Genomic DNA, 10543 nt, shown 5'->3' with positions numbered 1-10543 from the left:
CCCCAGGCCTGCCAGGCCTCCCACCCCCCGCCCCCCATGGGACAGGCAAGGGCGTCCCTGCTTTCTCAAGGAGCCAGAGCAGCTCCCTAATTTGGGGGCAGAGCTCGGGATGCCACCAGCCTCCCCTTCCCACGCAGCGGACACACGAGTGGCCTGGATGCGGGTTGGGCTTTCACACCAGCCTGGCCGAGGGGGCGGCACAGAACCAGCGGCCAACACGGACCCCACAGCTATTTGGGGGCGGAAGCTGAGGCCACACCTCATCGTGCATGTGACCTCAAACATGCGGGCGTCAGCAGTCTGTGGCTCTGTGTATCGTTTTTCTTGCCCGGAACTAGAAACTAGTGAACCAATGTGGCCTTGGTCGCCAGAAAATCTTTCCTTGCGTTACACAACCTGGGGCACGGGAGGGAGGCCGAGCCTTCTCCTCTGCAGGAAGGGGTGGTCCTCGCTCGTGGTGAGGGCAGCCTGAGCCCACGGTGTTCATTCACCCCGAGCCCACGGTGTTCATTCACCCCTTCGCTCCACTCCCAGAGCACCTGGCGGCGCCTGGTGCTGCCCGGTGGTGCACACAGAGGTGCCCGGCAGGCCCCCTGGTGGAGGGTGGTGGCTCCAGGGCTCCCAGGCCAGCGGCTGACCATTTCATCCAGGGCGAGGGCTGCGCGTCTGATGTGCTAAACTGTCTCTCCGATGCCCACCCCGCAGGTGGTTCCTTCAGTGAAGAGACGGAAAAGAAGTTTGAACACTTCAGTGGACTCATAAATAACCAGCTCTCCCCGCGGTAAGGCAGCTGCGGACCGCTCCCGCCTGCAGGCTCTGACCGATGGACGCCACCCTCCCCTCGCCCACCCGCCCGCCGTCCGGACCCTGCGACCACGGCCACGCTCAGGAGGAAGGGGTGCTCCTGACTTGTGGGGGCTGCTGCAGAGCCCGGCGGCCCCCAGGAGTGAGTGTCCGCAGGCCGTGGGAGCAGCGCACCAGCCATCCTGTCCGGGACCCCCGGTTGTCATCAACGTGTCCCATCCAAACCACAGCCCCCCAAGCCTGACACCAACCACCCTGCTCTGCTGACCACTGATAACATGGGGCCATTTCTCCTCAGGTGCCACTTTGGCGATGCCAGCTTAAACCTGAGGGGTCAGGCTGACTCGCTTCCCCTCCTCTTAGGTCGTTTCCAGCCAACTTGAATGTGTAGAGCTCTCTTCCAGCTACACAGCCTCTCCTCCCCTCCGTCCTACCCACGTATAAAATAAGCTGCCACTTGTTTTCTGAGAGGTGAGCTCAGAGTTGGTGCTTCTCCCGCACCCCCTGCGTCCTATTTTCAAGACATTATTATATTTTCATGGACTTTGAAACACAAAGTAGTGGTATTTAATATTGGCGATCTAGGCCTTTGAAAATATAGCTCAAAGGAAAACCCGCCCACCTGTGTGGCTCCCGTTTCTGTCGTTGCGAGGCGGCGGGTAACTGCTAACGGTGCTATAACCAGGGTCCCGGGTGACGAGGACACTCACCGAACACCGTGTCATCACGGACACTTACACATACTTGAAACTTGGAATAAAACATTTACGACGTGCGTCTGTGTTTCATTTGGACCGCGGCCCCGCCCCTGAGCAGCAGAGCTCGTCTAGTCGGCCGGGAGCCTTGTACCCTCGGGTCCACTCCCGCAGAGAGCTGGGGTCTGATGTGGCTGCAGGGGTCCCCTCCATACACCCCCAAAGGAGCAACACCTGCCCCTTGAGAGCTAAGGTCACAAAAATACAAGTCACCACCTCTCCTGAGCTCTTGCTTTTTGCTGGTTTTTGTCGGGGGCACAGCAGTTGTTAGGCCCAGAAGGGACATCTAGCCTCGACACGGGCTCCGTCCAAACCAGAAAACTGAGTGCTCCGGGGCCTGTCCTTGCATATGCTCTTGTCGGGGAGGCAAACTCGGTGGCCACTTCAGATTTCACCACGTGGCCTTGTTCGTGTTTATTTCTGCACGGAGCCCTTTTGTAGCTATACTGACAGGAGACATTGGGGCCGGTCCGGGGTGGGCCATCAGCACTGCCATAGCCACAGCCACTCTGCACTCCCCAAAGCTGGTTAGGACACCCAGCTCATGAGGGGAAACCACACAGGTGTCACACAACTGGGGCAACCTCCTCCCCAAGCTGGACAGGTTCTGCGCAAAAATGCCTCCAGGCCCAGCGGAATCCCTCCAGGCAGTCTTGTAAGTGACCAGTTTCTTCAGTGTCCCCAGGTCTAAAATGGGAGGCAAAAGCACCCTCTAGTGTCCCACGGCAGACCATATTTTGAAGCAATCACGGAATTTTTGTTAATTCTCACCCTGAGGGTATTTTTTCCATGGAGAGAGTGGAAGGAAGGGAGGGAGGGGGAAAGAGACACACATCAATTGGTTGCCTCCCACATGCTCCCCGGCCAGGCCAGGGATGGAACCTGCAACCCAGGCAGGTGCCCTTGACGGGGAATCAAACCCATGACCCTTCGGCATGCAGGCTGACGATCTAACCATTGAGCAACACCAGCCAGGGCAGATTATGACAACTTTAAGTGTTTATTTTTTCTCAACTTCTGGAAGTAGACCAAATTGAAGCCCACCACGCCCCACAGTGACGCTCCAACGGGAGGACAGGGCTGATATGAAAAGGCTTGTGGTGTTGAGGTACCAGCTTGTCACGGGGTGTTGATCCAGGCTGGCCGGGCCTCTCAGGGCCTCGGGGAGGTAGGAGACTCAACAGCAGGCCGCTCTTTCTTGTTGTGTTGAAGCCCCAGGGCCCGGGCCACCAGCCTCCGGGCCACGGCTGTACTTGTCTGTGGTCTCTCCTTCGCCAGACGCAGGAGCTCTGAAAGGAAACCCCGTGGGGTGGGGACTCGAATTCAAGACCATGGCCACCTCCCCTCCCAGTGACGCGGCCTCAGAGGCCATCTGAGCCAACCTCTAGGACCTGTGTGCCCACAGCCTGGCCAGATGCAGTGAGAGGAGCCCGCCTCGGGCTGCCGGGTCCTGACCTAATCCTGCCACCTCTCTGTGCCCTGCCTGTTTCTCCACCTCCACAGTACACCGCCCTGCTCTGTAGGGCCCTGTGGGAGGGAAATCACGTCAGGGTGGGACACAGAGAGCTCTTGGACAGACAGGGTATTTACTGTCCCCAAGAAACACGGGGCAAAGGCCACACGATCCATAGAGCGTGGAGGGCATCGGCAGGCCTCTTCTGGGCCAGTGTCGCTGGCCTCTACAAGTCCCCATCATGCTTTCTGGAAGGAGAAAGGGCCAGGGACGAGCCGTCACTTATTTGGCACCTTTTGTGTGCCTCTCCTCGCCCGGTGGGTCTGCCAGGCTCTTGTATCTACGCCGCCAGCATACTCTGTATGATCTGCTTATTGTACAGAGAAAGAAACCAACTCACAGACATTAGGTGGCTCACTCAAGGTCAACTTAAATAAGTGACAAAGCCAGGATCACACGCAGGGCGGACTCATTTACCCCACTGCTCAACATGGTTCCCACGGACTTGCGGAAAAGACCCAGCTTCTCCCTGAGCAGGTGTGAGCGGGAGGGCAAGCCCCGAACAGGGCAGCTGGCAGACGCCTGCTGGGCGTCCCCGGCACCCAGGTGTGGGAGGAGCACCCCACTGGCCATTGAGCTCAGGGGTCCTCAGGCAGAGAGCTGAACAAGGGGGACTGACCGACGCACACGGCCTGCCCCGCGGGACAGCCGCTCCCTTACTTGGCCTCTGCAAGGCTTTCAGCTTCGACTGCTTGCTTCCCTGTGTGAGGGGCCGGATCTTGAGCCCTGAGAACTCCCTGGTCAGGGCTTCAGCAGCTGTGGAAAGAAAACATCTGGAGGCATCCTCTCCTCTTCCTGGAAAGGCCCCCTCAGGGCCCAGGAGCACACATACCACCCAAAACCAATGCAGCCACTTCATGCGCCCATTCAAAGCCCAGGGACAGGGCTGCCTGGAGGCCACTGTGCCAGCTGCCCACCCACCCGCTCCCCACATGCCTGCATGGCCCCGCCCGGTGCTCTCAGAGGGAAAACCTGTGAGTCCAGCTTCCACCCTCCGTGAGTCCAGCTTCCACCCTCCGCCCTGCGCTGCTTTCGACCTAAAATAACAGCACTTTCAACACGTGGAAGCACCTAGGGTGTCACCTGCACCAGAAGCCTCTGGACGGAGGGCACTAACGTGAATAGGAAAGGCTGTGACTGCCTGGCCGAGCCCACCCTGCTCCCTGGGCTCCTGCATCAGGGCTGGGAGTGGCCTGCAACCTGGACCCGGGCGGTCTACACCAGGGAGACCAGGGCCCCTCCCTTGTCAGTGACAGAGAAAGGGCCGAGCCCACGTGAAGCCGCCTACCTGAGGACAGGCAGGGAAAGACGCCGAGCGCATGAGTGTCGTCCACCCACTGAATCTTCAACTCCTTCTCTCTGAGACGGGGAAGAGGAGGCAGAGAGATTATGAAAGCAAACGGGCAAAACCCTTTCTGCTACAGGAAGTTCCCTCCCACCTCCAATCCACAAACACTGTGAGTCCAAGACAAGTTCCATCTCCTCGGGGAAGGAGACAATCATTGCAACAGACCTTCTCTGACCATGTGGTTGGCTTCAGCAAGACAAACCGCCCGTGGGTCGGGTGGGTCCCTACTCCTGGGTCTGGCGAAGCCAGGACTGAGAGAACTCAAAGATGCAACACCCAGGGGGATGGAAGCTCCTACTGGAGCTGGCACAGCCCCCAAGGGCGTGGGGTCTGAGGCTGGAGACAAAAGGGTTGTGTGGCAGGGACAAGGGACAGGACCTAAAATCCGCATGTGTGTGTTACTGCTCCCCATCAACTTTCCTCCCGGTGCTCAGGCCAGCAGCCCCGAGTCTGAGGCCACACAGCAGCTCCCACCCCACTCCTCTGTGGGCCGAGACTCCGCTGGCTGAAGAAGAAGTCACAGGTGCCCCGGGTTGGCCACGTGGAAAAAGGGATTTTTATTTATTCATTTACTTATTTTTGTTAATTCTCACTTGAGAATATTTTTTCCATTGATTTCATTTCCTTTTGTTAATCCTCACCCGAGGATATTTTTCCACTGATTTTTAAGGAGAGTATAAGAGGGAAAGACAGAGAGAAACATCAATGTGAGAGAAACACATTGATTGGTTGCCTCCAGGCCGGGGAGGAGCCTACAACCAAGGTTTGTGCTCTTAACCGGAATTGAACCTGGGACCCTTTGGTCCACAGGCTGACGCTCTATCCACTGAGCCAAACCTGCTCTATCCATTGAGCAAAACCGACTAGGGCTCCATTGACTTTTAGAGAGTGGAAGGGAAAGGAAGAGACAGAGAAACACCCATGTGAGAATCACATCGATTGGTTGCCTCCCGCACGCGCTCTGAACAGGGCTGGGGATGGAGCCTGCAACCGAGGTACGTGCCCTTCACTGGAATCGAACCCAGGACCCTTTAGTTTGGGGGCCTATGCTCTATCCACTGAGCCATATCGGCTAGGGCAGGAAAGGGATTTTTAAAAGCATACGTAGGAAAGAAGAAGGGGGACTGGAGAAAGGAAAATGAGCATTAAAAAAAAAAAAGACTGGAGTTGGAGTTAAGGAATTTGGGGGAACAGGAGAAGTCTTTTCTCTGGGTATATCCCTTCAACTCCCATTTCCACCCGATTCTTCCCCAGACTCAGTTCCTGCACGGAGATGGCCCTCATTCTGTTGACAGACTGACTGGGTAGCTGGGATGTGGAACAAGGAGGTGGGGGGTGGGCTGCCTGCGTCCTGCATGGGGAGGAGGGCCCCACTGGGGCTGGCAGGCCAAGGGTGCTGCATGTGCCAGTAGGACCAGCTCTAGGGCCTCTGGAACCCGCCTACAACCAAAAACTGCTCTCCTCTTCCCCCACACGGCCAGTAGGCTGAACGGCCCAGAAGTATGGAGCCCACAGCACTGGCATCTACTTTCTGTCTTTCTTTCTAGATGGTTGGGCACCGGGAGAGGGGCCCAACAACAAAGGCGTGTCCTAGCTCCTCTCTAGAGGGAGCGCCCCGCCTCCTCTGCCTCCCCGAAGCCTGGCCTGTACTCACTGGAACTCGGAAAATGCTGCCAGCAGGTCCTCCGTCTTGAGTTTCGAGTCAAAGTCGTAGATCTCCACCACGTGGGCAAAGTCCTGCTCTCCCGGCAGCTCCTCTGCGAAGGAGGATGTGTCCACATGGATCTTCTCCACCTGAATCTCCTTCTGGGTCAGGTTGTCCGTTATCTGGGGGAGATCAGGCCGTTTAGCCAGGCGAGCTCTGGCACAGAGCTCCACACAACTGCTTGCAAACCCACACAGAGGCCTGCAGGCTTCTGGGTGGGCAGGGGGGAGAGTTAAGGGTGGGTGCCCGTGGGAGCCACACCTGGCAGGAGCCTAGGAAAGGCAGCACACTGGAGTGGAAGAGGGAGGAGGGCTGGTAGTGGGGGAGGGAACTTGCTTTAATGGAGTCCCCACTGGGTGACTGGCACCCACACATTGTGTTTCATGGAATCCTGAAAGCTCTGTTCTATATATCTGCTTCACAGAGGGGGACACTGTAAGTCAAGGAATTAAGTAGTTCTGCCCAAAGATGCACAGTCAGTGGAGACAGAGCTGGGCAAGTCCAGGATCTTTCCTTCCCTCATGAATGACGTGATATTAAGCAAGTCCTTCTGGTCTCCATCCTTCACCTATAAAATATCAATAAAACACACCTGCCCTCCCATCTGAACACCACAGCCAGTCTCAGGGAGACTGTTTCCAAGCAAACAAGATTTGTAAGACAAAGCTTCAGGCGGAAGAAAAAAATTCATGACCAACATCTGCAGTCTTCAATTTTCATGACCAACATCTGTAGTTCCTTACAAAGCAAGCCCACATACATCCTATCTGCTACCTTGTGAAGGATGTATTATCACCTGCTTTTCAGATGAGGAAACCAAGACTCAGAAAAGCAAAAGGACTTGCCCGTAGTCAAACAGCTCCTATGTGGTTGAGCTGGGACCCAAATCCACACCCCTGACCCCATATCCATGAGCCTCCTCCCTCCACGGTGTCAGTCCTGACTCCTTCAGGCCAAAACCCTGTGCTTTACCTCCATGTCCCCTCAGGGACCCCTATCACCCAACACACGGCCCTTCTCAGCCAGCTCGTGCCCCGCCCCTCCATGACCCTTGGTCCCAGCCACCCAGGACTGCACCCACCTCACTTCCGCCCTCCCTTTTCCGGGCTTAAGAGCTCATCACCTCCTGCAGCAGCTCACTGTAATCTTCCTCGGAGAAGCTGCCAGGCCCCTCAACTTCCACCTCTTCCTCTTCCTCCTCTGCTGCCACACTCTTCTCCAGCTCACTCCCATTCCCCTCTTCCAAGTCCAGCTGCGCACCGGACAAAGGCTGTGTGGCCTTCTCCAGGCTGTCTCCGGTCCCTGAGTGGCTCCCAGGCCCCGAGGGCTCAGTTCCCGCCGGGTTCTGCAGCTGCTCATTCTCGCATGGTGGGCCGGGGCCCTGTAGGTCCTCTGTTGCCTGAGTCTTCAACACAGGAGGTTCCTGAGAGGCGCTGGGGTCCCCAGCACCAACATCTCCAGGCTCTTCCAGGAGTCTGCCAGCGGGAACGTCAACCTTGTGCCCCGGGGTAGGGGTTGGCGCCCATTCTTCTGGCCTGCGCAGTACCCGAGGCACGTACAAAGCCTGGTCCGGCTTGCGTCCTCGATGCCCCCGCCCCCTGCCTGCCCGCGCCCCTCGGGGACCAGCAGCTGGTCCCTGGTTTGAGGTGGGCCAAGGACCTCGGGACTTGCTAGGGTGGGAGGCAGGAGGGCGGCAGGGGCCAGAGAGTCCATCTGAACTGGGTAACCTGAAGCAGGAACAGAAGGTGATCAGAGCATGTCTGGGCCCCAAGGAAAATGATCTACTGGAGCGACCAGCCATTCAGGCCTGAGGCTCTCAAGTCAGCATTAGGCAAAACCCAACGCCAAAACAACCCTTGAAAATACCTTAGGAAGGCACCCCAGCAGGGGCTGAAAGCTATCTCTGAAGTAGCCCCAAGCAGCCAAGCTCTCCCTCCAGTGTTTAAACTGAGTTAGAGATGGCCGAACCTTCCATTATGTACCAGGTAAGTACCTGGTGGTATTAGGAAAATATTAAACATGGTTCGATCCTGGGTTTTGGCAACCAAAAAAAAAAAAAAAAAAATCAAACACTGGGCCAGTGGTCGGCAAACTACCGGCTCTTCCACAAAATACCGACTTCTGCGCATGGGCCACGAAGTTTCAATCGCACAATACGTGCGCACCCGCACGTGGTATTTTGTGGAAGAGCCGCACTCAAGGGGCCAAAGAGCCGCATGTGGCTCGCAAGCCGCGGTTTGCCGACCATGGCACTGGGCTCCTAGTCATTATAAGATCCTAAGAGATGCACATGGACACAGAGATGAGTGAAGGCTCAGATGAGCTTCTCACATTCATTGAATGGCCTCTGGGGCACCCGCTCCGAGTCATGCGCAGACACCCTCATTGCTTAAACTGCGCTCTCCTTCTCTCTCTCTCTCTCTCTGTTTTGGCCCAACAAGTATAGTTGAATTTGCTAAATGAACTCCACAAACAATGCACATCTATTCCACTACTGAAACAGGCACCGCTGACTTTAAGCAACTGAGGCTGGGGATAGAGGCAGCAGCCTGGGGGCTCTTTGCCCCAATTTCCTGACAAGCCGCACCCGCCCCGCCCCCCACCTTACACTCCCTCCTCCCAGAGGCTGATCAGATCACTCACCTGCCCACACCCACAAGGAACTACCAAGGACCCTCGAAGGCAGTAGGATACACACCTGATGTCCAGGTGACAGATGACCGTCCTCCTCTTCCAGCCTTCCCCAACAGAGAAGCTGCTCAAAAGATCAAAATTCTCTGCCGTCCTATGGATCAGGTACCGAAGGCGACTGGAGAGTGGGGGGAAAAGAAGGACCCTGGGAAGGGGCAGAGGAGTCTGAGCAGGGGCGCCAGGCGCAGCCTCTGAGGCCTGACCCCCCAGGTGCACTCCCAGCTTAAAGGTGGCCTAACACCAGGCTCCCTCTGCCCCTTTGAGTCTCAAGCCGACTGCAAAGGACCTGCGCACAGCGGTTCTCACGGGGAGTTACTGTCCTGTCCCCATTCCTGTGCTGGGCCCCTTCAGTCTCCAGGTAATGCTCAGAATTACAGACGAAAAATGTATCTGGAAGAGGCCAGAGTGCAGATCGGGAAACCTAAAGGCCAAGGTCAAAGACGACTGCAGGCCCGCTACCCTGGAGGCACCACTGGGGCAGGGGCAGGGGGGCGGGCCCCTCCAACACTCTTACTTGGACAGCTGCTTCTGCAGCAGGAAGCGGTCCAGCTCTTCCTGGACGCGGTGCACGAAGTCATTCTCCGTCGGGGAGAGGAAGACGCCATCCAAGCAAAGGAGGGCCAGGGTGATGGGTGGGAGAGCCTGTGGGGCAGACGGCCAGGCGCAGGATCAGGGCACAGACCCGAGCCACGCCAACCCCGCAGTGTCAGCGCTGCAGGGGACTCGAGGCATCGTGTGCAGGTCTCTCCTCCGACCAGAGAGAAGCAGGCTGAGGTGGGGAAGGAGCGTGTCCAGACCTCCCGGCACAACAGCAGCTCTGCACGGAGGGGCCCCCGCCTCCGCTGGTGCACGCTGCCCCTGCACCCGAGCCCGATGTTGCGGGGCCTTTGTGCCCAACCTGCGCACGCTCGCCCCAAGCTCACCGGCTCTAGGGCTCGGGCCGGGCCGCCTCGAGCCTCTTGGGGGGCGCGGTCGGCCCTCCCCAGCCTGGAGCCAGGGAGCCGGAGAGCGCGGGCCGGCGCGATGGAGGGCACCCGCCCCAGGCCCGCCCGCCACACTCACCGCAGCCCTCACCGCAGCCGCCCTGTGCGCCGCCGACTGTCGGAGGATCCCCAGAAGTCTGCGCGCCCCTTCGCGCCCGACAAAAGCCTCGACGGAGGCGCAGCGCCACTGCGCGGCCCGGGGGAGGCATTGCACAAATAGCGGAGGGCGTGTCATTGATTTTTTTTTTTTTTTTTTTTGCCCCTGAGCGCATACTGTGTTCTAAATCCAGCCAACACTTCTGAGTGGCACCTATATAGGTCTTGCGGGTACCAGATTTTCCGGTTCCTTGTTTCCCTCCCTAGGGAAGTAACGGAGTAACAAAGAGAAAGGAAGTTTCTGGGCACCAAAAATATTTCTCTCTTCTTTTTTTATTCCTTGTTATTGAATTATTGGGGTGAGACTGGTTAACAAAATTATACAGGTTTCAGGTGCAATTCCACATCATCTGTGCACTGTATTGTGTGTTCACCACCCCAAGTCTCCATCCATCACCATTTATCTCCCCATTTGTTTATTTTTTCCCCTGGCCCTAGGAGATAGATCTGAAAAAATGTTGCTGCGAGAAATGCCCCAGATTTTACTGTTTTTGGTTTCTTCTATGGTTGCTATGGTTTCAAGTCTAACATTTAAGTCTTTAATCCATTTTTACTTTATTCTTGTGTGCGGTGTAAGAAGGTGGTCGA

At 57.0% G+C, this 10543-nt stretch overlaps 2 protein-coding genes across 2 annotated transcripts in view; one reads left to right on the top strand and one right to left on the bottom strand.

Moving 5' to 3' along the window:
• The window catches only part of LOXL2 (lysyl oxidase like 2), a 69747-nt gene extending 68168 nt beyond the window's left edge, over positions 1 to 1579 (top strand). Inside the window, 1 exon segment of the mRNA XM_014466186.2 lies at positions 651 to 1579. Coding sequence (XP_014321672.1) covers positions 651 to 785 — 135 coding nt within the window. The 3' untranslated portion in view covers positions 786 to 1579.
• Positions 1580 to 2540: 961 nt separating this feature from the next.
• R3HCC1 (R3H domain and coiled-coil containing 1) lies at positions 2541 to 10008 on the bottom strand. The gene is made up of 9 exons (XM_014466168.2): positions 9960 to 10008; positions 9740 to 9873; positions 9331 to 9458; positions 8824 to 8961; positions 7249 to 7852; positions 6075 to 6247; positions 4361 to 4431; positions 3733 to 3828; positions 2541 to 2848 (listed from the first exon to the last, which is right to left on the bottom strand). Exons 1-9 carry the CDS (start codon positions 10006 to 10008, stop codon positions 2712 to 2714), a joined length of 1530 nt encoding a protein of 509 aa, XP_014321654.1. The 3' UTR covers positions 2541 to 2711.
• Positions 10009 to 10543: the final 535 nt, after the last annotated feature.

This window comes from Myotis lucifugus, unplaced genomic scaffold (genome assembly GCF_000147115.1).
Source record: "Myotis lucifugus unplaced genomic scaffold, Myoluc2.0 scaffold_328, whole genome shotgun sequence".
Classification (NCBI taxonomy): domain Eukaryota; kingdom Metazoa; phylum Chordata; class Mammalia; order Chiroptera; family Vespertilionidae; genus Myotis; species Myotis lucifugus.
This window is presented reverse-complemented; position numbering and strand designations above follow the sequence as displayed.

Bases quoted from the DNA above. Each gene is read 5' to 3' on its own strand.
- R3HCC1 (XM_014466168.2), bottom strand. From the start codon at position 10,008: ATGCCTCCCCCGGGCCGCGCAGTGGCGCTGCGCCTCCGTCGAGGCTTT. The intron at 3,829-4,360 runs GTAGGCGGCTTC...TTCTTTCCACAG, and splicing joins CTTTCCCTGCCTGTCCTCAG to CTGCTGAAGCCCTGACCAGG. The intron at 2,849-3,732 runs GTAAGGGAGCGG...GTTTCCTTTCAG, and splicing joins GAAAGCCTTGCAGAGGCCAA to AGCTCCTGCGTCTGGCGAAG.